The sequence below is a fragment of the Pyrgilauda ruficollis genome, unplaced genomic scaffold, assembly GCF_017590135.1.
Source record: "Pyrgilauda ruficollis isolate IOZ18807 unplaced genomic scaffold, ASM1759013v1 scaffold73, whole genome shotgun sequence".
NCBI lineage: Eukaryota > Metazoa > Chordata > Aves > Passeriformes > Passeridae > Pyrgilauda > Pyrgilauda ruficollis.
Window position 1 is genome coordinate 2,210,528 of NW_024529155.1, and position 27,605 is coordinate 2,238,132.

Here is a 27,605-nt window from a genome sequence, read left to right on the forward strand (position 1 = left end):
ATACAGACTTGGGAACACCAAGACCAGGAAACTTAGATGAACTACAGACTGTCGGGTGACTAAATAGAAAAAAAGAAGGAAGGAAAGAAACAGGCTGGAAATAGCCATTAGTTCAAATTACAGGTAATTAGCAGAGGTTGAAATAATTAGCACTTGCTGAGGTAATTAGCACTTGCTGGAGCAGTCTGAATAGCCAAGGAAGCAGTTACAGCACTTAGGACAAATGTACTTCACATGCTCAGGAACTCTTTCAAACACTACACACCAGAGAACCCTTGTGTTCCCACAAGATGAACGCTCCTACTCATGTGTCACTTTTGGAGATGCAGATGCCAGGAGCTGGAAGGATCTCTCCAAGCCCACACGGTAAGTTTGGAGCAACATGAGAACAACAGAGGAATTTCCATTTGGTCAAACTGCAAGGACTCTTTGGCTACTTCTAAGATCAAGGGCCTTTTCCTCCCACCACCAGAGAAAGGAGAGCACACTGGATCACTGAACATTTCCATTGGCTAAAAAGTAGTGTTTAATTATTCTGTTAGTGGCTCTCAGACATTTTCCTTGCCCCAAAATATAAAAAGTGAACATGAAGTATAAAACTGATAGGAAGAAAATAAACAGGGCACGAGACAGCCATTACAGTGTTTGGTTTCTTTCCTGAGGTATGGGGCCACACACACTGCATACTTTTCTGCAAAGGATTCCGTTGAAAAAAAAGCATTTATTTTTATTTTGGCCTGTAGTAATACAGTACATTTAGATTATTACACTAATTAATGCTACCAGTAAATTAAACACCAGTTTTGATTTGTGACTGCAGTACTGTTAGATGTCAGTGTAGGAGGCATTTGCACCATGGACTGACAAAAGGGTCTGACTGTATTTACAATCACACACATCTTTGTCTTCTGCATTTGAGCAGGTTTTCAAGTTGGTCACTTGATTGTTGGAAGTTGAAACCAAGATAAACCCAGTGTGGAAAGGCCTCTTCTGAAAAAGAGTAATCACATGAAGATGATGTCATAGTTTTGGAATTATGACTGCACTAAGAAATGAATGGGTTTGAAAGGATTTGATACACCCCACTTTGCAAACCCAGGAGTGACAGGGTTTCTTGGTTAATTTGTTAGAAAAGAGAATTTGGATGTGACTTGGATGTGGTTCTCTCCACCAATATTGGTCACAGTTGACTGTAGAGTACTGAATCTGGAACTGAACAGAAATTTAGGAAAGCAAGTAGCATAATGTGACTGAGATAATTTATCACAAGGTAATGGCACCCTGCTGATATTTATTCTAAAACACTTCTGGAAGAAGCATCTTATAAAAGTCACTTAATTGCTTCATTGCAGAAGAGCAATTGTGTGGTGATGCTGCTGTCAAAACACAGCAGTTGCACAATGTCTTCAAAGGAAATAAATCAACATGGACTTAGCTAATTGAAGTCAGACAGAGCTGAGTGGCAGGCACCAGTTTGGGCTGAGGCATGACATTCTCCACCAGGCTGCAAAAGTTCCACCCAAAAAGGTAAATCTCAGACATCCAAAATACCTTGTGTTGTGCTTGCTTTCATCCTGAAAGTGTTCAAACACAAATGCCCTCATTCTGGAGAAGCTTCCTAGGATTTTCTGTTTGGGTTGCTACAGGTGATTGGAAGCACCAAGATTAATGTGTGAGCAGTGACTGGCAAGGCACTTTAGCAAGAACAGATTTCATTCAAAACTGTGGAAAAGCAAGGAGTTACAAGAACCCTGAGGGAACCATTTGCTGCCTCATCCTCCGTACAACAGATCCCTGTCTTCAAAAGAAGATTCAGATTCCTGAATTCTAATGAAGAAACTAAAAAGACATCTCCACACATTAGGAATGTGTTCAGGTGCTTTAAATTTCATCTTATGAGGATGAACAGCTGGTGCAGAACCAGCATCCCTGCAATGTGTTTAGCACATTTCTAACCTGGTTCTTCTCATGGTGACCCAGAGCTTTTCCTCTCCTTGTTGTGAGGACACACTCTCCAGAGCTGGGCAGGCTTCTCAAGAAGACCTTTTGCACTTGTGAACTACAAGGAGAAAAGGGGCCAGTGTGGCTGCAATTCCGCCAGGCAAGAGGCAGGAACTGGGAGAAGCTCCCACAGTATCCACTGCAGATCCTCACAAAGGAGTGTTCACAGTGACCACCTTACAGTGCCCTTTACAAAAGTACAACACTGGGTGGCAAACCTGAGGCAACCTTCCCTGGTGACACAAGAAAGAGCCAACACTCACAGGTCCTCTCTCTGGGGGATGTGTTCAGGGAGTCATTTATGAGAGCCAAGCCTTCCATGCATGTCCCACAGCAGTGTTACAATCAGGATGTGCCTGGAGTAGGATCACCTCTGCACATGCTCAGGGACATCTTCACAACACACAGCTTGCTGCCAACTGCAATTTCATCTTTAAAACTCAGTTTTAAGCACCCAGAACACAACAAGGTGACTAAGACTCAAACCTTTATGACAATTAGGAAACTCCACATTTGAATAAAGAGCCTTTTTACCTCTATCTTAATAGTAGCAAGAAATACTGCCAACTTCCATTAAAGGAGCATCTACTTTCCAATCAGCAACTGTAGCTTCTAGGTAATTCCTACCAGTCCCTGGCAAAGCATTGCACTAGAAATAATTCAGAGAAAGTTCTTGATGGGACCCCAGTTGCTAGCATCTTTGAAAATCTCACTTGCTGCCATGGAAGAGATAAAAACGGGATAGTATAAACAATTTGAAACAGTGTGCATTTGACAGAACATAGCTTGAGTAAAAACTGTATTTTGAAAGAAATAAATCCTGATGTGATTTTGATTATACTAATTATTTACTTTATTGAATTGTTTCCACTTTTAAAATGCATATGTTTTGTTCTACACTGTCTACTAAGACGAAGAATAAAACCAGACTGATCAGTTTTGCCTTTGGAACTCCTGTATCTGTTGCCAACACAATAATTTTATGTTTAAGCTGCAAACAATACCTGGTGAAATTTTAATCCACACTAGTAAAATTTTCAAATCCACATCTTAAAACTGTTTCTGGAAGCATTTCTCTTCATACTGAATTCTGAAACCTTTTTAGAGAAAAGAATCAGTATTTTATGCCTGCATTATGCAACCACATGACATTCTGAAAATGGAATTATTCAGAGGGAGCAATATTTCATCAAAGAACCATTAATGAACTGAAAAGAAAACCCTGGTACTGTTACACTTCTCGCCCATCAGGCAAATACATAGAACAGATCAGAATGTTTTGTCCAAAGGCTGGGAAGCGTCCCAGGGTCTCCCAAGTGTCTGTGAATATGTTGTACTTCAGGAAGAGACGCTGCTCCAAGCTGGAAGACAGAGTGATATTCCTACTCAAGATATAGACTCCATCGTTGTGGAGAGTGCAAGTCAAGTTAAGGCCGGATTTGGATGAGTTCTCGTTGAGGTAGAGCCACTCTTTGGTGGCAATGTTGTAGGACTGCACTGTCAGCACGTCCTCACTGGGGCTGGATCTCTGGCTTGGTCCGGGGTCGAGGATGCAGCCCCCCACCAGGTAGATGGTCTCCTCCACAGACAGCATCTGCTGCTTGCGGACGTGCACGTCGCACAGCTCCAAGTTGGTCCAGGAATCAGAAGTGGGACAGTACTGCAGGATGCTCATGTTCCTGCCTGAAACAGAGAGGAGACATTCGCAAATCAATAATTCTGTCACAAGGCACTGGTGGGGGAGCGTTTTTATTTCCTACAAAGTGTCCCAGCCTTTCCTGCAGATTGCTCACACACTTGCAGGGCAAGCCAGGGGAGAACTGGTGATCACTGACAACTGCAGCTCTTTGCCCTGGACAAGAAACTTTGAACGTTCTGTTCCTTGGCACAGGGGAAATAAATGATGCTACTTCTGGCACATTACATGATGTAAATAGTCTGGGCCCGCAGATTTTAGCAGAATCTAATCCCTACCTTTCAGCTTATGCTTTTAATTTTGTCTCTGATTGATATGTAAGTATTTTTTTACAAAGAGGGAAATGGAGCAATATTCTCATCTCCAGAAGTGGTCACAGATGAATCAAGCTATCATGAAGAGAGTACACTTCATTAATGGCTGCCAAATGATGATTTATTATCCAAGCTTAACTCTGATACTTCACATTTTGGTCCACAAATCAAAGTTTTATGGAATAAAATTTGTAAACCTGGTTACATTTCAGCAAGTGGTCTGTATGACCCAAGGGCACCTTATAAAGAGAGAAACACACATTGTCAAAATCATCTAAGAACCAGGAAATCTGTGCTCTGCCATCAGGCAGAGGCTCAGAAAGAAGCTGAAATCATCTCCATAATTCACAACTCAGCATGTGCATATGTTTGCAATAGTGTTATTCCACAAAACTGTTACAAATGCCACCCTGATTTATGGTGAGAGAAGAACCTGGCTGTGCCCAAGGTTATCTAGGTCACTAAATTATCACAGAATCCACACGACTCAATAAATTCAGTTCTAGTCTCTGGAGACCTGAGCTCAAATCCAACCTCAAGTGACAAGCAGGAACAGGTTTGCAGACTCTAGACAGGTCTTTTATTAAATCTCCTCCCCAGTACCAGTCTGTCCTGCATGATGACTTCCAGATGAGCTCCCAGGGGGAAGAGCAGACAGGGACATACAGACAAGTTCTGTGAGGGCACAGGTATAAATAGCCAGAAATATAACTGGATTGTCGTGAATGAAGTGCATCAGTGGCATGATCAGGGAGGTGCTGCTCCATCCAGCATTTGCACCCTGATTATTTTCATGGCAGTGCTCTGTGAAACTACAGCTCTACATATAGATGACCTTTGTCTACAAACAACCTATCATTCTCTGACTCATTAAGGGGAGGAGAAGTCCCAGTTAAGTTTCTATGACTATCTATAGCAGTAAACTATTTGAGAGGAGGTGTATGAAATAGAAGTCCATTGCAACATGGCACTCACATGCTCAGTCCACAGCCTGGGTCTTTTATATCCACTGAAACAACAAAAAAAAACCCAAAACAAAACCCACAATACAAAATGTGAACACTACAGTGTGTGACATGGAATTTCTATTAGGATCTAGATTCAGAAGTGAGAGCTGCAAATTCAAGAGAAAGACTTTATTCATTATAATTTACAGTGGAAAATTCCAGATCCCGACATCTTTTGGAAAGTGCAGCCTCAGGAGAAAGCTCTACACAAATTTAAAAAAAAACAGCCCACAAAATCTACCAAAACTGAGGTATATACAGAAATACCAAAAATTACTAAAAATAACATAATACAAAGAACATTAATTGCTGCATGTGTTTTATGTAGTAAAGGTAGCAAACCAGCGTATAAACCTTAGTGTTTCTCATATCTTCAGGTCTTAACACTTTCTGACATTGGCATACTTGAGAAGGAAAATCAACAGTGTAACTGTGGCAATTCTGGTGTCTAAGTCTGCTACCAAGATGTTACAGAAAAACTGATTCTAGACCCTTGTTCAGGAAATTATTTATAGCAAACACAGGTGTTTGTTGTCCTGAATGATCCTGGATTTATGCAGAAGCCTAAATGTGCTAGTTACGCACTGCTCAAAACTTCCTATTGTTTTACTGCTTGATTTCCATTGAAAAAGGCTTTTAGGAAAAAACCTGGGAAATGACAGAGGTTTGGAGGGCAGCAGCAATCCCCTGGAGTGTGGAGGAAGCCAGAGGTAACTCACAACTCTCCTTCAGCTGAACCTACAGGCAGCAAGTACTGAGACACTGAGACAGGAGCTGACACAGGGTAGCAATCCTGACTGCACACGGCTTGTTCAGGAGTTTTAAAGGAATGGCATCTGCATCAGCAACGTGCTGACCTTCCTCTTCATGACACCAGGACCAGGCAGCCTGATGGAAGCACAGCACAAGTATCAGAAAAGGAACTTGCAGAGTGCAGAGGGTGTAGGAGAAAAGCTGGTCCTCCCATAATTGTGTAGCACTCTTAACCAAATCAGAGGTCTTTCACCTCGCCTCTTCTTCCTTTCTCACTAGATAAAAATGCCAAACCCCTAACCGTGGTCTCTAGGGACAAGACTTCCCATTAACCTGTTTCAACCCCTTCTCCTTGTTCTCTTGTCTCACAGGATGTTTCCCTTTGGATCTGACTTCTCAGCACAAGTGTTTCATGCCAGACATCTGAGAGTCCCAGTGCTGAACATGAGGGAGCACAGTGGCCCCAGCAGATCCTTTAGTGGGGGTGACCAGAGGACTGGGACTGCAGCACACACAGCACAGCTCTCCATATAGACACAGGCACATTTTCCTCACAGAAGCCACCAGGCTCTGGGTCAGAATGGTCTGGACAAAATGTGTTTGAGGATTTTCATTACCAGAAGGACCAGAAGGACACCAGTGTGTCTTTTATGAACTTTAAAATGATTCAGAGTTCAAATCTGCTCAGATACTAGAAGCTTGTTCTAACATCAGTTTAGTTTTGCTTGCAGTACTGTCTGTAAAAGCTGATCTGTCTTCTAATTTCATTCTCTGCTTGGAAAGAAAGCCTTAAAACTGCTGTGGTCAACTGAAGTGGGCAAAGACCAAATTCAAACTTACAAAGTCCTGGTAAATATTGAACACTCGACATGTTTAAAAAATTGACTTCCAGAGCTCTGAGAAAATGTCTTCCTCCCAAAAAATGGCACTATGTACTTAAGGAATGAACAAATGTGAGCTTTTTTTAACTTAACTTGTTTGCCCACTGCATAAAAGAAAAGTAATTGTCAGAAGAGAATGAAACTTCAAATCCTCCCCTCTGTATAGTGTCTACAGAAAATTTGGTGTAGAAATTAAGTAAGCTGAAAGTGTTGGTTCTTGCTTCAGCTTTTGATTGTTCTATTCCATTATTAAGGTATAACTTGAAACACTGAAATACTGTAGTGAAAAGACCATAACATCTGTTAATACATGAGAAATACTAAGGCAGGCAGATATTTTCTATGAATTTTTCCTTCTGACAGTCTAAACCAGGTATTTAAAAAGCAAACAAAGTATAAATGTTGAGACCTCTCTCTACTGTGTAATCAAAATCTAAGAAAAGGGGTAGTGGCTAAGCTGGGTGCTGAAGTACCCATCAGCTTGTTCTCTGCAAGTAACAGAGCCCCAGGTCCACACAGGCTCTGAAAAAAATCCAACAAACTGATTCTTTTCTGATAGAGCTATTGTTTTGTTTATTTCATCAACAATTTTCTACCAGCAATTTATTTCTTTGTGTTTTAATCAGCATTACACAGCCTTCCACATGAGTTCAAAAGCTTTCCTGAAGAACAGGAGAAAATTATCTGCGCCTGGGAAACAACCAGGGAAAAAGCAACAAGAAGTAAGAGCAAACTTGTTACCTCGTGCAGTGTATCCTCCAATAACGTAGATCTTGCCCTTGCATTCACAAGCTGAGAATTCTGCAAGAGGGTTTGGCATGGACGCCACAAAATTCCACCAGTCATTCTCTGGGTTGTAGCACTCCACATTGGAAAGGGACTGGCCACCGATGGCATAGAGCTTTCCACTGACAGCCAGGAGCTTGAAGTTGGACCTGAAAGAACAGATTGCAGCAGTGAAATGAGGTGCATCCATGTGCAGAAATAGAGAGGAAAGCTCTTCCTTGCCAGGCTCTGACACACTCATCACCACTCGCAGCTTGCACCACCACTTGAGGTGTCTGCAGCATGTGAACTCTTCTGTGCCAGGCCAAAATGCTGTAACTACACTGCAATTACTCAGGACACTGAGACTTTGAATGGAATTGATGATGCTGCTGAGACTGAGGAATATTTTATTTTGTATTTCAATCTGTGCCAGTTCAGCTCTAGATGTTCAGTTAACCAATGTGCTCAGCAGACAGGTCATTCTTTATCTGGCTTTTAACAATGTGCCATTGGTAGAGAAAAGTACATTACATGGACACACAGAGAAAGATAAAATTTCAGTTAAAACTGCAGAAAGTTCAAACAAGGATTGATGGATGCCTATTCACACTTGTTTTAGGCTGTATTATGGAATCTCATTAATAACCCTAATAAAAAAGCAATTTAAAGTGGAACACATTGAATCCTGTTCAGCAAAAGAAAGAAGAGAGAATCCTCTGTAGCCTATTCAGCATTAAACTATTAAATACATCCTCTGAAGAAAGATCTATCTGTAAATTATGTTCTAACCATAGCTGAACAAAAATGGCACTGCACCCCATGAGCAATGCCCTCCAAACAGGTCATTTATTTCCTAGTCTGTTCCACTATGCTCTCAAAATTCACACATGGCAGAGGGCAACTTCCTAATTCTGAAGCACGAGAAGTCTCCTATCTCACACCCTGAAGGTAACACAGAGAGAAACAAATTGTCCATGGGTATCAGAGGTGCAGATCTGGAGGAAGAACCTGGAGGATGTGAAGGCAGAACTCTTGTATGCTGCTCTTCCTTCCAGCTAGGGAAGCTGGTCTAAAAAAGGATGAGCTTTTCCTCTCCCCAGGAACAGTCTCATTGCCTGGAAAAGCTGTTCCTTCTCTTCTGCTCAGCCAATTGAGATTTTACCATTACTATCCCAATTAACTGGATGTATGGCAGTTCCTGGATTGCACCAGCTCAGCACAAAGCCAGACAGGGAACTGTGTTATGTCTGTAAAACTGAAATGATGTTTTAGACCTGCACTGGCCTGCTGGACAGCAAAGGGAGTACCATCCTGCAGGAATCCAACATTCAAAACTTACTGCTAAGTACTTTTGCAGAGTTTTGTCTGAATAAAATGAACCCTGCCTAGCTGCAGACTGCCTTGCAACTTCTTGTATTAAATTTATTTAGAAAAAGGATTTGTTTCCAGATGGAATCACTTTGTTCTTGACAGCCTGATACAGCTTTGGAAACTAAAATGCTCATTTGAAGGAATTAATTACTTTTTATTCTTTTTTTTTCCACCCTGGCATCTACGATTAGGTCAGTCTGTTCATATTCTCTCAATAGCAATTATGCTTTCCATTTCCATTTCAGAGAATCCTGAATAACATGGCAATCAAAAGCAGGTATGAAATGAAGATACTACTACTTGCAAAACTTCATGATTTTGAAATCAATATACCTGTTGCAAAAGTTAGGAGAAAAAACGTCCACAAATTAACAAAGGGGCAAAATCACTGGGAAAGTTATCTACTGAAACACAAACAGCACAACTTTCAGCTTTAAATATTCTACAAGGAGGCCACAAACATCTGTGTCAGTCATTTAACCACTTCCAAACACTCATTAAAATGGATGACATTCAGTGGAGGTATCTCAGACTTATGGAATTTATTAACAATAAGGTTCATTTTACTCAAAAGTAGCTGCAAGTACCCATCAGCACACTTCATATGAAAGTTTGGACAATGGCTCAATATGCTATGCAAAACTTCTGCCATTCACCTTTCCATGCCAGTAACAGCAGGTGTCTTTATGGAGAGTGCACATTAGGAAATATTTAGTGCATTTTTAGTCTCTTTGAATGTGTTGGAGCAGCTGGAAACAAGGAAAGCGAACACTGAGCAGGCAGCCAGCTCTCCACAACCAACAACTGTTCCATGGACTACAGCCTGGAAACAGCAGGGCCACATCAGTCACATTCCACCACGACAGAGCTCCACTCGCACCTGCCACTTGTCTAAACCTGAGGGATCAAGATGTGCTTTCCAAAAACCAGGCCTAGAGGGTCCCTTCTTGCTTGGACAAGCTGAGGTATGAGCTGTCTTTTGCTGCCCACAATGACTCAGAAGAGGAGCCCAGGAACAGCAGTGAGTGGGACCTGAGGGCTTTTACTATTGCTCAAAATTCGTTCTTCACTAAACAAAGTGCAAAGCGCTGCGCACACCAAGGAAGGAAAATATAACACACCACTGCAAAGGATCTGGAGCAGAGAGGCCTTCTGCATGCAAGACAACATTCCACAGCTTCCCAAAACCCCCTGTGGCTCTGCATTGCGCTAGGTATATCTGCAGGAGCCCGTGGTGGCAGTGGCTATGAATGACACACACGGTTTTTGTTCCTGACAATCTCACTTAGTGCACACTAAAAAGAGTTAGCCCAGATACTGGGGAGGACTTTCTGATCAGGGGGGTGGCTAAACGTGGGCACAAGAGACCTGGGAGGAAGATTCCAGTGTAGGCTGGAATCTACACTGCTGGAGGATTTCAAGAGCAAGTTCAATATGTATTTATTTGCAAGGTAGCCTAGGTCCTACTGCAGAACATGAGCCTTGGAGTAACCAGCATTGTTTCCTCCTGCCAAATGATGAATTTAACCTTAAAATTTCTCACAAATCAGATGACTTCTTTATTCTAGAGTTAAAGCACTTACAACAGAGACAAGGAATCATGAAAGCACAGTTACGGAGCAATTCCAAAGCGTTTTACATATTTTCAATGAGTTCCCTTTTTTCCCTTTTTTTATATTTCTTATGTGAATTTGCAGAGTACACTGCATCAAACATTTAGCTTTAATAGTGTGTGATACATTTGTGGTAAGTAAGGTATAGATGGTTCTAACTTAAAAAATTTTTGAAGTCTATTTTCTTCCAACACAGAAGAATTTTGAGTGAATTAAAAAAAAAAAAAAAAAAACAAAAAAAAAAAACAACAGTAAAAAATTAGGAAGGAGAAGGTCTCCTGAACAAGCATCATTCCCCAGAAGTATCATCTCCTACACTCCTGTAAGAGTCCTCAGAGTGGCAGTGGTTCAGGTACAGATTGCTCACAAAAATCATGTTCCATGTGCATAATTTCAGCCTGCGCTTACATAGGTCTTCCAGGCCTGGAAGATTTACCTGCCACGAGTAGGAAGGTTCTAAAGGAAAACAGAAGTGGAATATACAGCTATAACTGGCACATGCAGTAGAAATCCTATATTATTTTTAAATAGAAAATTTCACGAGACAGTGTTCACTCAAAAAAAAAAAAAAGAAAATGTTTGGAAAGGTATTCAAGGACATTACTGCAACAGTCCCCTATTCACTTTGTTACCTTCCTGACTCCAAAGACCATGAGTGATCTTGGGCAACACTAACATGGAGCTGCTTCTATTAAAAAATTCAGGTCATTCTCTCTCTTGAGAATTCCAAGTACAGAAACATGTCTAGAATGGAAAGGTCTAGAAAACCTGATCTGTTGTGGACTATTTGTGATCAGCACTGGATTTAGCACTCAGACGATGAAAAATTCCATGCTTAGCCAGTCACAGGCTTCCTTGGTGAGCCTGAGCACATTATTTTAGCTCCCTTGGGTATGCATAAATTGGGAATAACACTCTCTGAAGCTCCTGGGGGGCATCATAAGAACATTATACAGGACTTGCCTATTGTGAAAAAGTTTGAAACTAAAGTTATAAAACATGTACACCTAAAAAGAAAGCCAACAGTGAAGACCAAAACCAGAATGGCTGCTAAACATTCAGGTGGCTTTCATCTTCTACTTAGAAGTTAGGAGTGTTTCATCTAAGCAATGGAAATAATTCATGATAAAAATACCATAGAACTTGAAAGGTTTGTTTAGGGCAGAAAGCACTTATATGAAGAGTAGAACAGCAAAATCATATCTATAACTCCTCAGCCTTCCTTTGAGGCCAACACATGCAGTCACTCATGCACGACAAATCCAGATCCTCTGCTGTCTGAAGTCAAATAGAGCTCTCCCTGAAGGTATGTCGAATTTCATCCATGGGATGTAATTGTATCATCTGACATAAATTCATTTGCCAGACAGTCACATGGCTGTAATTCCTAAGGAGAAGGCTGGGCAACCACCCTGGTTATTTTACTACAGCATAACAAACTAAAAATACAATGCCAAGTGAACTGCAGCTCTAATTGCAGCACAGATGCATGGCAGTCAGGCATCAGCACTGTCGTGCAGCATGTTAAACCCTCATGTTAAAAATGGTGCTGCTCCTGGCTCCTAGGGCACAGGCCATCCCCTCTGCCATAAAGCATCCAGACGGTCATCAGGGAGCTGACATGTCATGTCAGATAGAAAAAGTAATAATGAACTGCAGAGCTGAGACTCTGTGAAGCTGGTAAAATCAGAGATGTGTTTTGTGAAGGGTCAGCTGAGTTTCCATGAAAAAAAGTTCCCCCACTTACTCAGGGAACAACATCCTCACTGCTACTTTGCAGGTGTAATTCTGGGTACTTTTTGGCCTGCAGTAACTACCATGGAATTTAAGACTAAAGATTATTCCAAAAATATCCATTTGCCTGCTGTCTTTGTGCAGTATATGGTCAGTTGAAATTCTAGTCTAAGGAACACCTTGCTGTCACCTGTGATGGGTTTGAAGATTAAGTTGATGTGGCAATGCCATTGAAAACAGCAATAGGAGAAAATATCCATGTGTTTATTTCAAGTATAATGATTATACATCCTAGCAAAAACAAAGGGTAAGTGTGGAGGAAAAAGGCTGATCTAGAGTTTGAACACGCAAACTGTAAGGTGCAAAAACGGCCTTGAAAAGGTATTTTTTAAAAACCCACATTGCACAGTCAACATACATAGTAGCAGCTCTCTTGCTATAGACACCACAGAAACAGAACCCTGTGATTTGACCAAGGTGGCACTTCTGTGATGAAGTTAATTTCCATAGGAGACACTGTGTGGGCTGACCCCACCCTGCTTTTCTAGCAAGGCCAAGTGCTCCCAACCCCATTTGCAGAGGGCCTGCTGTCAAATGAAGCCAGCTAAAACATCTCTGTTCCCCAGGCACCTCAGGGAACGCTGCTACAGGCTCAGCCTCTAAGAAAGGTCTGTATGAAAAGGTGTTTGTAGTGCTTAAAAGCCAAACATTCATTTTACACATGAAACTTTTCTCAGTGCCATTCCAAGCAGTCAGAAACACTGAGAAAAATGGCTTCTGATCAGAAGTGGGGGGGAGGGGATAAAGGTGAAATGGGAAAGACTTAATTTTTGGGTTTAATCCCTGTTTCGAGGGGGTTTCGGTGGTAAAAGCTAAACAGAGCCAGGAATAGAGACTGCAGTTTAACTACCCAGATACAAAGCATTTATTCCAATGGCTTGGGTTTCTGTGCATGCTCTTTCAATTCACAGGACAGAGAAGAGGATTTCCATTCTGCAGTGAATTTTGGCCTCCTTACTTTTTTGTTTTTCAGAGAGAAAAGATAAAATTTAAAATACTTTTACTGAAATGGAAACAAAGAGGAAGTTCATGTTGGAAACAAAGCCAGTTTGTTTTAGTGAAATTAAAGCCTTTGTTTTTATAACTCCAACATGTGGTTAAGGTAGAGGAGCCACAGCCTTGGCCAGGGAGAAGGCCTCTCTTCTTGGGCCCTCCTCAAGGCTGGGTCTCTATTACTCTTTATTATACAAGTGTTTCTGAATGCAAACTAAAACATCAATGTGTAATAAACCATTCAAAATGATAAAGGTAAAAAAAGAAAATTGTCAATACGATAAATGATTCCCAGATCCAAGCATTCCCATCAAGTGAGAAATTTCTCACTATCTTCCTGACGTTTTTCTGGTATTTCACTGAAGTGCAGGCCTACAAAGCATTGAGATTTTTATGAAAGTACAGACCACTGGACAGCTGCTGCAACTGAATTGTTTCGGCCATCTCCAGCTCTGGTATAGCCTGTACATCCCCGCTAAGAGTGGGAAAACTTGTCACGTACTTAACTGGAGTTACAATACACCAAAAAGAAAGCGGGAAAGGAGTTTCCTCATTGGGTTTGTTTGGCAATTCAGAGCACAGACAGGTCTGCATCGCGTCCCTAAGGCTGAGCCAGTGCCATGGGACTGAACAGGATCTATCTCAACACCAGACAGGGACACACGTGTACCCCAGGGAGCAGAGGTTACCTCTTCTGGTTCATCGAGGCCAGCTGGCTCCACTCGTTCAGGCACGGGTTGTAGCAGTGCGCGGCCGAGATCTCCTGGCTGGTGATGCGGTAGCCGCCGACGATGAACAGGTAATTGTCCAGCGTGGCCGAGCCGTAGCCGCGGACGCTCACCAGGTCGGCGGGCAGGTTGTTGGCCAGCGGCAGCCACCGCTGCGCCTCCTCGTCGTACCTGAGCATGGCCCAGGGCGCGTCCCCCGCGGGGTGACAGCCGGCGGGCAGCCCCGGCGGACAGGCGCCCATGAAGTCCCCGAGAAGCAGGAGGGTGGCCGTGCCCCTCATGCGCCGCTCCCGCAGCTGCTGCTGCAGCGCCGGGGGCAGCAGGAGGTGCGGGCGGGCGTCGGGCCTGCGCAGCACCTGGTGGTAGTGGGCGGCCATGAAGTCCAGGCAGGCGTCGTGCAGGTCCTGCAGGCCGTACACCTGCGCCAGGCGGTGCAGCTCGAAGCAGTTGCCCAGCCGCACCTGCGACAGCAGCAGCCGCAGCAGGGGCGTGACCTGCAGGTAGGACGCGGCCTCCACCAGCTCCTCCAGCAGCGGCGGCTCCTCCTCGCCGCCCTCCTCCTGCTCCAGCCTGGCCAGGCAGGACGTGTTGATGAAGTCCAGCACCAGCTCCAGCCCCAGGGCGCTCAGCCCCCCGCGCAGCAGCTGCTCCTCCTGGCCCTGCCCTGCCTCCCGCATGCCCGAGCGGTAGAGCGCTCGGAAATAGTCGCTCTGCTCGATGAGCTTCCTCTTGCACACCGGGTAGCACTTGTCCCCCAGCCGGATCTGCACCACCTCCTCCCCGGCACCGGCCCCATCCTCTGCTTCCCCTTCCCGCTCCTCTTCCTCCTCCTGCCGCCGCCGCCGCCGCTCCGCCAGGGACATCGCTCACCGCGGGCCTGGCGGCGCCTCAGCCCGCCCGGAGCCGCCGCGCCGGCTCCTCCTCCGCCGGCCGGGATGGGACGGGCCGGGCCGGGATGGGCGGAGCGGCCCGGATGCCGGGAGGCGCTGCCGCCGCTCCGGCCCTGCAAGGAGTGACAAGGAGAAGCGGAAAAAAAAAATTAAAAAACAAAACAAAACCAAACAACCCGCACACAGGGAGGAAAGAGAAAAAAAGCCCGAAAAAGGCAATGTTTGAGCGCTCCGGCGCTGCCCGCAAGGGGGGCCGTCAGGGCATCCCCGGGCCCAGCCAGGGTGGGTGTCAGGGACACGGTGGAAAGGCCGGTGCTGGGCTCCAGGGGACAGCCCAGAGGCGCAGCGATCCCCCCTGGTGCTCCCCTCTCCTGATTTGGGCCGGGATCGCAGCTGCAGCAGCAGCTCTAACCCCTTGCCATAAATGTACCGTTGCATCCCTGGCCAGGGTCAGCATTCCCGAGGCACAGGCGCAGGGAAAAAGCAGCGGGTGAGCGGCACAGCCAGCCTGGTGCCATGGCATCCCCGCACTGCCGCATCCCTTCCCGAGCTGAATCCCCCGCAGCAGAGGGACCCGGCCATGGAATGTGCGATACGTGGCTCTGCTCTGACCCTCCTGGCTCCCTGCGTCTCCCAGCCCCTGGTTTGCCCTGTGAAGACACGACATAACCTGTTCTGCTGCTCCATCTTTTCTATTTAGACTGAGGTCGTGGAACAGGACATCTCATGAGTGAGCTACGTACCAGGGTCCTGAGTTTGACATGAACAAGGAAAGAGCAAATTAGCAACTGAGCATCTTGGGCAAGGGTAAAATGATCGATTTGCTGTTTGCCTTGTTATATTTTTCAAACACAATAACAGTCCTTTAAAAAACCATACCATCTGCCGAAACAGATGAGAAGTCTGTCATGCCTGTATTCTCATATGCTGATATGTACTATAAAGATGTTCAAAATATATTTTTTATCTTTACAAAGGTATTTCCTTCAGATATTGCAGACCATAGAAACTCTTTCCCTTTAGCAGTAGTGTGACTCATGTCCAGTTTGTGCAGCTTGCTCAGTTTTCAGACAACTCCCTATTTTCACTGCTCAGAAGGGATTTTTTTCTCCCCACTATTAAAACATTTCAATGGCACTAATCTGTTTTGTGGGGGTTTTTTTCCCTCTCTTTTAAGGAAGGCAGGGTTGTTTACTTTTTAGCATTTCCTCTATGAAATGACTGTGATCCTTTATTACTGTTTTGTTGATCTTCAGCTTCTTAACTCTAGCCCACAAATGTCAATCTCAGTTACAGGTGTTCTTTTCTGCTGACTTTTATAAAAGCATTTTTTGAGGTGAAGTAGACTTCTGCATGTGCTTGTTTTCTATCTCACTTCAAAGCATCTTCATAATCGTGCTTTTGAGGGGCCCATTTCATGTTCTGAAATCCTTTTCTATAGGATCTCAACCAGACCAAAAGAGGTCTCTTCATTAGCTGGGTCACCATCACCTCTCACCTTCTCTTTCCTACTGTTTCACTGTTTGCTTGGTTTGTGTTCCTCTTTCACTCTTCCTCATTTTTTAATTAATATTCACATGCCACTTTCCTGTCTTCTGTTCTTAATAAAGCACCACAACATTTTGCTTTTTGAGTTTCTTACACCTAGTTTAAGTATGAGCACTTGGCTGTTTTTTTCTCTGCTTCAGGTTCAGCCTTCAAAAGATTATCCCACACAACAAGTGTCTCACTACCTCAGTAAGAGTCCATCCCTTAATTCCTTCTTGTCCTTTAATTCCCACAGGCAGGCATTTCAAGCAATTGTAATCATGTTTACTCCCAAGGAAAACAGAGATCTCATGTTTGGCATGACCAGCAAGCTGCCCTGTTGGAATACAGCAGGATTGCCATCTTTAGACATCTGCTTTGGAGTCTCTTATGTTTCATGGATTTGTAAGTTAGCTCCTAATTGGTGAATGTTTTTTTCCATGTAGTCAGTTATGGTAAGTTCAGCCTCAAAGTGTTGACACCACAGCCTGGGTGGATGGAATATTTCTTCTCCAGTTGTATGTTGCCAGATGCCTGCCACTCTGCCTGGGATTTCCAGTCCTTCTTCCTCACAGTCCATGAAATTTGTTAATGAGCTGGATCAATTCTGGCATGCAGTAGTGTTTTATTCCTGCCAGCAAACTTTTGATGGCCCTGACTCCCACAGCTTTCCCCAGGAGCTCTCACATGCCCAAGAGGTCAGCAGTACTAAGTGGCCACTTTTACAAAAAGCCTGTTTTCTCACCCAGTTGTTTTTATTGGGCTGATTTTCATCTCTCTGTGCCTTTTCCAGGCTCAGGGCTGGGCAGTTGTGCTAAGCCAGTGTGCTGACAGGACAGGTCCCTTGTTTTTTCCTACACTCATCAGTCAGCCTGTGTGATGTTCTTCTAGAGTACTTACACTGCAAATGCACCAAGGCAAGGATTACTCTTTTGTTCCACTCTTGTGGAGATAATCTTGTCTGTCTTCCACTCTAGGGTTATACTGGTTTCTTCTAAGATCAATAATACATGTTATTATAATAGAATCAAAGAAAAGGCTTTGCTGTTTCACCAGCAGTCATCTTGGTTGTACCTTAAGTGAATAAGAAATGTATTTTCCAGAGTCTGAACTCTATTTCTAGAGCTACAAAGCTGAAATGTGTAGTCCAGAGCCATAAAAGGTTTGCATGATCTTTGAAACAAATATGAAGGACTATCTATCATCCTTCAAGAACATGCTGAAGCATCAAACATGAAAACAATCATGGTAGATTTTAAATCTAAAATGTTAAATGAGTTTATGACAAAAGAACATGTCCTGAAGAACAAGACACTCAGAGAGGAAGACAAATGCTCCTCAGCATTTCAATACCTGTCTTCTAGACTTTGGCTCCTTGGGAAAGGTCTTCAAGGTGTTTTAGACAGTTCAGGCCTGTCTTTACAGTACCTGAGAGACAAATTGATACCAAGAAAAAGGGTTCTCAAGTGCCAAGAAAGGGACTGTGCAGACACCAGAGAGTGTCAGTAAAGGCTCTCTTGCTCCAGGGTTGCCTCGACCATTTGTGCTACATAATTTTTCCCTGTGTCTGGTGCCTGAACTATTTCCTTGTAGTTAATGTCTGAATTTCTTCCAAGGCCAAAGAGAGATCACTCTTTTCTTTTAAAAAGACGTGGAAATGGAAGAAGCTTTTTTCATACAGCCACTCCATTGTAATAGACCATTCAACCATGACACAGAGAAACTCAGCCTTTCTCTGCCTGGGCACACATTTCTGTAGCCCTCTGACTTTCCCAGCATAACAAAAGCAAGGAATCACAGAGACTCAGGAGGAGTTACTGCTACAAAGGAAAGTGAAGCCAGGGAGACACTGGATAATACTTGAGAACCAGAGAGTAACACCAACCTGAATGCTCTGAGGAAAGGACCACACTGAGTGAAAAAAAAAAAAAAAAACAGTGGAAAAATTGAATTCCTTTCAGCCTTATTAGTCTAATGTGTGAACTGGAACTGAATCTGGGGATATTTATAGTATCCATGCTATCTAATATAAAATATAAAGTGCCACATTCTGCCCTCTGAGACGCCAGGGAATTGTACTGCACTGCCAGGGAACTGTGCATTGAGTAACAGTGGAATTACTCAAGACAGGAATTGGTCTTTTGGAAAGGATTTGCCAACTTCTGCCATTGTTCAGTATTTTCCCTGTCACAGGATACAAAGTAAGCATATATGGAACATAGGAATTATCCTGCAGTGTTTCAGCATTTAAAAATTCTGGTGTTCTAAAGGATCTTGGCATTTCTGAGAGGAACTAACCAGAGCATAATTTTATTTCAGCTGAACTCTAGCATTTGTGAAGGATGATCTGCTAAATAAAGGTAATTTCTCTTTTCAGATTTGTAGCCAAACAAATCACTTCTTACCCAGTGTCATTAGCAATGCTATTAAAAAAAAAAAAAAAAATAGAAAGCAAGCACTCTTATTTCTAATAGCACTTGCTCAGACATTATTCCCTAATATTTTCTGTTTATTTTTTCTGCTTTTAATGTGCTGGTTATTTATTCCTTGCAATAAAAGTATGTTGCAGCACTACTGAAAAGATACTTGGAGTCTCATGTTTTTTGAAAACAGATTATTATCAACTACTTATTAGTCACATCTGAGTGATTAATACTAAAGTGTGTGCTCCTGAGCTCTGTCTGGGCAGCAAAAAGGCCATTCCAAGAGTCTGTGTGTGGTGGGCATTCTCTGTGGATCATGAGAAGTTCAGGCCCCATACAGCAGAGTGGAGGTGGAAGAGTGTAAATTCTTGCAATAGCCTTCAGCCTGGTCCGTTTTTCACACCACAGACCTCTTAAAGAATTTCCTTGAAACTCCCTCAGGTGCAATGAATGCTCCCTGACAAAACCTGAATGGGGGTCAGGCTGCTGGAGTGCTCTGTCTGCTGCTGTATCCCCTTTTAGGGATGTTTGCTCTGCACAAATGCATTGTGCATCCACAATTTCTTGTGCAGCTGTGCCTGGAGGAGAACTGGGTGCTTTTAAAACAGCAGATATTTTCTAATCCTGGTGTAGATAGGCAGTGCTGAATTTTAGTACATAATAACTAGGTAATATTAATGGTAATCCATGTGGAGGACTTCCACTCAGAATCCAGCTCTGTAAAATTCACCACAAGATTGCCCCGTTCAAGTTCTGCCATAAATCAGCATCTGTTCATTAGTGTTTGCGAAACATTGTGCCTTTTGTCATAAAACTTGGCTCAAGTTAATCTGCAGTGCCACTAGATATATATATTTGTATAAATCTAATCTGGCTAAGACTTGTGTTGTTCTTTGCTTGAACACACATCTCCCAGCCTTGCAGCAGAGGTTTGGCCAGAATTAGTCTGAAGCCAAGCTCCGAGAGACTCTCAGGGCCTGGCAACCCTTGGAAACAAGGGTTTAAAAAATGGTTTGTATGAAGCCCCAGGAAGAGAAACTGTAATATTTCACCTTTTTTTTACCATGTTGCTAGGATGGAACTGAAACTAGAATCTTTGGATCCAATTGTCCCTAACCTCAGAGAAGGTCAGAGTCATTAAAAATGTGGTACATTGCTCCAAACCAAAACCTGACCACTAATAGCTGTTTTTGACAAAGCAATTCTCTCAAAAAATGCTGTTTTGTTGGACTTTAGATATTTTGCAAGAGAGTTTTGATTTCAAGGAAAATTTTAAAGGAGAAAGAAAGCAAGCACATTATTTGAATCATGTCAGACTTGGTTTGAATTTTTTCCACATATTTACATTTCATTATTTCATGATTCATTACATTAGTCTTTCATAATTTTTATACCTTAACAGAGTTACAGTGACATATTCTGAAATTATCAATATACTTGGCTTACTTAAAACTTTGACCTTACCACTACTATAATAAAGGGAAAATATATATGCGAATCTCAGAAAAATGAGGTAAAGACATTTTTAACACAGGCCTGAAAATCAGTTTACTTATGTGGAGCACAACACAGGCAGGGAACTTTGTGCTGATGTCACATGGGATTAAGCTGCACATTTCATTAAATTCATTACTAACATTCACAGGAGGGCCTGGGCAGGTTCATACCTCACCTGGGGAATTGCCTGGGATTTACTTCTCAGCTTGTCACTTTCCAACTGCTTTGTCACACAATACCTGGAGAAGAGACAGACTCAGTGTAACCCATTGTTGCCTTCCAGTGCCTGAAGGGAGCCCACAAGAAAGATGGAGAGAGACTTGACAAGGGATGTAGTGCAGGACCAGGGGGAATGGCTTCATACTGACAGAGAGCAGGGTTAGATGGGATATCACGAAGAAATTCTCCCCTGTGAGGACAGTGAGGCCCTGGCACAGGGTACCCAGAGAAGCTGTGCCTGCCCCATCTCTGGAAGCGTCCAAGGCCAGGTTGGAGAGGGCTTGGAGCAACCTGGGATAGTGGAAGGTGTCCCTACCCATGGCAAGAGGGTGGAAATGGAAATGGGTGAGCTTTGAGGTCCCTTCCAACCCAACCATTCCATAATTCTGCAACTAAATAGATCCTTTCTGGTCTTTACATATTCTGAGTGATAGTACCATATATTCCATAAAAGGTAAATGTAGTTCCAAAAATCAAGACATGTCTGTTACTTCATAGGGAAAAAGTGTATGCTTTTGTTTCTGTTTGGCAAAAAAAAGAGTTAATGCCTGATGGTGAATCCTTTGTGCTGGGAAGCTCCTGGATTGTGCCATTCTCACTGCTGGCCCAGGTGGGAAACTTCAGGGACTGTTTCTGATTATAAGAAGGATCATGAAAAAGATCATTTTGCTCCAGCGTGGCAGGTCCATTTATATCTCTTTTACTGAAAGGCCTGCAAAAACATTCATATTCTCACAGGAAACAGGCCCCCTAACTTTTTGTCTTCCAGGAGGAAATGTGAGGAGTCGGATGAAAGGAGTTTCTAAATAACATGAAGTGCTGGTCTGGTGCTGGTCTGGTGCTGGCCACAGACCCCCCTGTATCAGTGGCAGCCTCTTGGTCCCTCTTTGCAGAGCACATGGAAAATCAGTCACTGGTTTGCAGGTAAGACTTGGGCATTTCCTTCTTGCAAAATATCTGTGAATTAAAATTTCAGCACTAATTTACATTTCCCACTGAAAAGTCAAAGTGAAATTAAGGGGAAGCTGGCAGAAGATGGTGAAATTTAATAGAAGTTTTCTGTTTTTAAAGGAAATTGCCTAAAGTAGCCATTTATTTACTTGTTTTAATCACTTTATCTTTCATTAAAAAGAAAGTTTCCTTGCAGCTATTTTTGCCCTTAAAATTTATTTAGGAAAAGAGGAGGAGGAAAGAATACTTTTCATCTCCTTGTTAAGTGCTTCCCCAGATTATTCAAAGTCTTCCAGGTTTCTCTTCTTGGAGATATGGGAAGAGTAGGAGTGAGAAAAGCAATCAGAAATCAACATTTTTGCATGCAAATCTTACAGAACAAAACAGATCTGAAAATGATACTAATTCATACTACAGGAAGTAATGCCAAAATACAGGCATGTCTGTCAAAATTTTGAGTGTGTTCCAAATCAAGTGACACCTTGGGATATTTGGAAAGCTGAAACAAATATTTTAAAAAATACACTGTCAATAGCACTTGTGGTAATGTAGATAAATGTCTAAAAGCTTCCCTGTGCAGTCCACTGAGTGCAAGCTATCAGGTATTTTAAAATATAGTTAAGGTTTTAAGTGCTGATTATCACAGAGATGAAAATATCAAACTCCAAAACTAAATAAAACAACACAAGAGTGCCAAGAGCTGCTTTTCAGGATAGAGGCTTGAAGAATTACCCACTTACCCTCTTTCTAACAGTTTAATTCTCATATTTCCCACAACAGACATTTATTTGGAATCCTCCCAGTTATAGTTCCAATAATATAATATATATTGAATAAAATAATGCCTTGGCCTTGCTATTAGATCAACAGGGGTTAACCTGCTCTGGGCTTTTTTATCTTCCAGTGAGCTGTGTAAGGAACAAAATATTACACCTGTCAGTTCATTTCCAAACTGGGAGCCTAGTTATGCAAAAACAAACATCACCTGTAATGACTGAATAATTAAGATGAGTTTGAGGCTCTCCCCACTCCACTTAACTGATCTACACTTCATATGGAAAGGAAGAAATTCCTTGATCTCAATCTTGAAAAGTAAAAACACTGTGTAAAATATTCTTATATATTGAACACACAATTTTTATTGCAAACCATACTTCTGCCTAAGTCTCTCAACCTCACTGTACAGCACACTGGGTTTAAATCAACTAGTTTATTGTAATATTTTAAAGCTTTTCTGTATGAAAAGCATAACGTGGGAAGCGGGGATCAGACTTAGTCCTATTAAGAAAAAAATGTGGGAGTTTCAGGTTTCAGACCAGGTACTTGAAAAATCATCTCCCTGTGTGTCAGCTGTGTTTTCTTTCTGACAGGTCTTTTCCTAACAGAAAACCTTGTATGGACTGCTCAATATTTTTAAACTTATTATGGGAGAACATGATCATAGCTTGAGTGGAGGTTCCAGCCCTCCCCGGTCATAGAGTGTCCATCTGGTTCTAGATCTTTGCAAATAAAATTTTTTTATTCTTGCAATCAAAATAGTGTAGGAAGGGGAACAGATCTCCACCTCAGTTCATGTGTTAGCATGAGAAGGCAAATTTCTGCAGTCACCAGATAACTCAAAGTGTTCAGATCCTAGACAGAGGTGCTTCTCTGTACTGAGTGTAGCAGTGTTCCTGAACAAAGAGAGGTGGAACAAGGTGCTGAGCTTGCTGTTATTCACCAAATCTCAAGGTTGTCTGCGTGCCTTGGTCTGAGGACAAGAGACACAAAGAGGGGACCACAGAAACAAGTTCTCTGAATGACTAAAAACAGCCTGTCCCTTTTGTGTCTCAAAACCCACCTCCAAATAATTATTTAGAGAACAGCAATAATAACTCTTACAATCTTCTGTAGCTCATTAAACGTCTGCTTTCTTTCAGCAGCTGCCCAAAGAGCACCATGGGCATTGTCTGGAGGAGACCCTGCCCTGGCTCATGCCCCTGGCAGACCTGGCAGCATCCTGAGTTTTCCAGGGACGGTCTCTGCAGTGCTGCTGCAGCCCTGGAGCAGAGGGCGGCTCCCTGAGGCCCTGCCACGGGGCCATGGCTCTGCTGCTGGCAGCGGCACAAGTGCTGCTGCTGCTGGGTCTGCCTGGGGACTCCCAGTGCCTCTGCTCGCCCACTGCCTTCTACAAGAACTGCTGGATCCGGCGCTTCCCGGGGCTCCTGGTGGACGTGCGGGAGTCGCGGCGGAGGGGAGCGCAGCTGCTGAAGGGCTATGCGGAAATCTCCCCCCAGCAGTGCAGCAGGACCTGCTGCCTTCTGAGCAATGGTGAGTGCTTGTTGGCAGGATCGTGGCACACACTGAACCCCCCATTTTGGGTAATGTTTATATAAACAGTGCTTCACTTGAAGAAGAAATAGAGGGGGTGGAAGGAGGATCTATAATTTTTTTTTTTTTCAGGCAGGAAAGCAGAGCCACATTGCAACTGTTGTCCCACAGAAAGGAAATTGATAGTCTGTATTTTTTCAGAAGACTACACTAAGAACACACTAAAATCTTAGGGTCTGCTTTGCAATTTTAGATCTCTGTTACAAAGCTTGTAGGCAATAGCAACATTAAGAGAGTAACTCTTCAGACTTCATCCCCATCTGTATTATAGAGAACAACCAGTGACAGTAATTCCAACAGCATTCTCTTCCTGCAGAATGGCAGCAGACTAGGACATGGTGAGAGGGAGAGTGGAGGGGACACACAGTTTGTCCTTCTCTGAAATACAAGAGTATTCTTTTCCTTGAGGAAAGCGCTCTCTTATTCCGTGTTTATACCATGCAAACCAGCTAACACTAAATTATAACAATAAATAATATCAGTTTTCAGCTGGCCACCCCTTTTCTCTAGCCTGGTAAACTCAGGCTCAGAGTAAAAACAAACAAAATCATTCTTTGTCCTAAGCTTTGTACTTTCTCTGTATCACATTGCACTTGTACTCTACAGGAGTGTATTTTAGAAGGATACATGAATTGCATGTCTGTGGTGCCTAAATTTTCAAAACTCTCCAGACTGGAAAGGGGTTGGGATAAGGTTTTGGAGGATGAAAGTGAGGTACCAGTTACTAAAAAAAGTCAATATAAATTTAGATTATATTTTGAATTATGAGCAAAAATATGACCTTCACAACCTGACAGTGACATAAATAACTTCCAGCACCAATCTTCGGAGGAGTCAAATTCTATCTTAAATAATGTGAAGTGAGAAAAATTACATACATTTCAGCAAGATTGTTTCTATCTCGACAAGAAATTTTTTCTCATCTCCCTCGACATGGGACTGGATACTTACAGTGATAATAAATGGTAACTTGAAATCTCCTTTTTACAATCATATATAGTCAAACAAAATTTGTTACTATCTTAACTAAAACAGAGGCATTAGAGGGCATTTCAAAGGACTTTAAATCAGTTATTATTTAATGAGATACAAAAGTAGAACTCATATGGCTGTTCTAGTCCAGATGTAAAATAAGAATTTAAGTTCTCTTTTGACTGTATGCTCAATTAATTTATATGATAAGAAGAGAACCACAGGATCTGGTCTCTCCTCCCACAGGATCTGGGCAAGTATAATGAACTTCTGATGTTAAATAACATCATAACATGTTATGATGCTATTTATTATGTTATTGCAAAATGCAATGGTCATTCTGCTGAGAAGCTCAGCTTTGTTCTTTATGGCTTCCAGTCTCCTGCAATCTAGCAGTGTTCTACCATGGAGCCATTCATGAGAACAGGAACTGCCTGCACATGTCTTGCCCAGCTTTGGAAAGCTGCATTCTAAAGGCCGGAGTTGATGTCATTTTGTACAACATCACAACAGGTAATTAGACATTTCATTTATAAAAGCTGAAAACAGAGCAGCTATAGGAAAAGTTAAAATGATACCTGGTCAGCTGCTGTGCTAAATGATCTCCTGAAGTAACACACAATGCTAAAAAAGATGAAGACTTACTTCCTTTTTCATTTATATAGCTGTTTCTGAAAATACTTCCCCCCTTTCTTCCACTCAGTGAGAAAGGAGCTTGAAGATTCATGCTCTCAAGATTCATGCTCTGAGTACCTCATCAGTACTGTGCTTGGCCAAAATACCCTCCCAGCTCTGAGAGACTGAGAGAGGAGGCTGCCACCGCTCCGTGTCCCCAGACCCAAGCAGTAACAAGGCTGAACATTTATTTTCATTAGGCAAATGCACCTTGAGCACACAGGTAACACGGACAAACACATAAAGCAAGCACACCAACACAGGGGGCACCTTTGCTCATCCTGCTTTTTGTGTTAGTGGAAATACATAAATATGTCTCTATATACACACACATATATACAATGCAAAGTTCCCCAGCAGCTGGGCTGAGATGCTCTCTGGGTGCCCAGTCTGGACCCCAGACTCAACAGTTGCTGCCACTGGGATGTTTGAGCCCCCAGGATGCAGCCTCCCTCCAGCTGCTCGTGCAGACTGTCACACGCACAGAGCTTTCCTGGATTTCCCTACCCTCACTACCCTTTCCTCACCTTTGGTTCCTTCCCTAAGCATCCCATAGTAAGTCATGTGCAATCCCAAAATGCACATCCCTTGCATCCCATGAGGTGTCCTATAACCTGAGGCAGTGACACCTCCAATCCAAAAGGGCATTATTTGGGCTCCCTGCCCTGCCTCTGTCTCCATGGATCCTTTTTGTGGGTGTGCAGACAAGCTGTTAGCAATAAACTAACATTATCCTAATTCAATAGGGATTGATCCAGATCTTCTCATTTTTGAGAAACTGAAATCCCAAGAGCCAAATGTTTACTCCTCAGCAAGTAAATCTGAGAGGCAGCACAGCACAAAGACCTCTGATGGGAGAAGATGCCAACATCCCAATGCAACCACGTCATGTTCTCCTCTGCTCCGAGCTCCACCTGCTGCCACGAGCCATGGCTTACCAGCAAGCACTCCCACCCCCAGCTGGAGTCTGACAGTGCAGAGAAATGAAGGTACTGCCTATTCCAGGGCAGAAACTTCCCCAGCAGCCATTGCTTTTGATAAGAGGACAAGCAGCAGGTCAGTCACCAGCTCAGACAAGACTGCACACTCAGCTTTGAGCCCCAAGCCTGCCCAGGTGTTATCCCACATGCCCACCCCTCCTCGCCTGAACAGCAGCAAGCAACACCTCAATGAAACCAAAGGCTACAGTGGCAGGAATTCCACGTCAGATAATGAGGCAGCTGCCTGGGAAGCTGCAGCTTTGGGGGTCTGGCTGATTCCTGTTGTCCTTTGCTCCTCTCTGCTCTGCCTGTGCTGTTGCACTGTTGCCCTCACAGCCGGGCACTGCGGCTGCAGGAGAGGTCACTATAAACCCGTAAGGACAACAACCATGTCCAGACAGCTCATAAAATATGCTCCTGTCAGAGGTAATCTGTGAAACACCATCCTGGCTCTGGAACAAACAGGATTTTAAAAATGCACCCCATACACCAGCTCACATCTCTCACAGAAGCAGTGATAGCTTAGTTCAGAATATTTTGGTTATGATTTAATTCTTAGCAGATGAAGCACAACTCCCTGTCTCTTTAGGTAGGAAACACCCACTCACAGCTCCCACTGTTGGAACCATTATGGTTCGCATTCTGATGCAGATTAATGCCTGACAAATACTTAATACTTTCCCCCAGGTTCAGTGCAGCTGCAGTGTTGGCATGTCTGTGTGGCAGAGAATTATTTAACTGGATGAGAAATCCTGCCATAGTTATTTTTGTACTTGTCTATTTGCTACCGAATGAATAAACATCCCATGTAATGCAGGAATACACAAATGACTTATGAAATTGTCTTTTTGTTTGAAAAGGTCAAAATGATCATGTTTACTGCCAAAGAAAGGCTAAACCTAAACTCAGAGAAACACTTGGTAAAGAACGAGGTCTGTACTTTTGCATGCCTTTCTTCAGTCTGAATCAGCCATTAAAATTCTGCTTGTGTTCACTTTGTAGTCTTGAGTGCTGCCAAGAAGGCAATTCAAACTTCAAGACCTTGCAGCACTCCATTCCAAATATAATTTCTCCAGAAAATCTGGGGATATACATGCAATTATTATTGCTACATAACTGTATGTAGTTTTTAGGATACAGAATTTACACGCAGGTAGCTTCATCTAATTTAGATTAGAAAAA

General features: G+C 43.0%; 2 protein-coding genes across 2 annotated transcripts; one reads left to right on the forward strand and one right to left on the reverse strand.

The window, feature by feature from the left end:
• Positions 1-555: 555 nt before the first annotated feature.
• Positions 556-14,816, reverse strand: KLHL42 (kelch like family member 42). Its single transcript, XM_041486003.1, has 3 exons — positions 13,881-14,816; positions 7,394-7,587; positions 556-3,684 (listed from the first exon to the last, which is right to left on the reverse strand). Exons 1-3 carry the CDS (start codon positions 14,780-14,782, stop codon positions 3,233-3,235), a joined length of 1,548 nt encoding a protein of 515 aa, XP_041341937.1. The 5' UTR covers positions 14,783-14,816; the 3' UTR covers positions 556-3,232.
• An 8,691-nt stretch (positions 14,817-23,507) lies between these two features.
• On the forward strand, positions 23,508-26,860 carry MANSC4 (MANSC domain containing 4). The gene is made up of 3 exons (XM_041485998.1): positions 23,508-23,736; positions 25,147-25,281; positions 26,190-26,860. The coding sequence occupies exons 1-3, from the start codon at positions 23,508-23,510 to the stop codon at positions 26,858-26,860; spliced, it is 1,035 nt and encodes a 344-aa protein (XP_041341932.1).
• The last annotated feature ends 745 nt before the right edge of the window (positions 26,861-27,605 follow it).

Coding starts and splice junctions, on each gene's coding strand:
- KLHL42 (XM_041486003.1), bottom strand. CDS start 14,782: ATGTCCCTGGCGGAGCGGCGGCGGCGGCGGCAGGAGGAGGAAGAGGAG. Junction 7,588..13,880: donor GCCTCGATGAACCAGAAGAG/GTAACCTCTGCT, acceptor CTGTTCTTTCAG/GTCCAACTTCAAGCTCCTGG. Junction 3,685..7,393: donor TGGAGGATACACTGCACGAG/GTAACAAGTTTG, acceptor TCTCTGTTTCAG/GCAGGAACATGAGCATCCTG.
- MANSC4 (XM_041485998.1), top strand. CDS start 23,508: ATGGCTCTGCTGCTGGCAGCGGCACAAGTGCTGCTGCTGCTGGGTCTG. Junction 23,737..25,146: donor CTGCTGCCTTCTGAGCAATG/GTGAGTGCTTGT, acceptor TATGGCTTCCAG/TCTCCTGCAATCTAGCAGTG. Junction 25,282..26,189: donor TTTGTACAACATCACAACAG/GTAATTAGACAT, acceptor CTAATTCAATAG/GGATTGATCCAGATCTTCTC.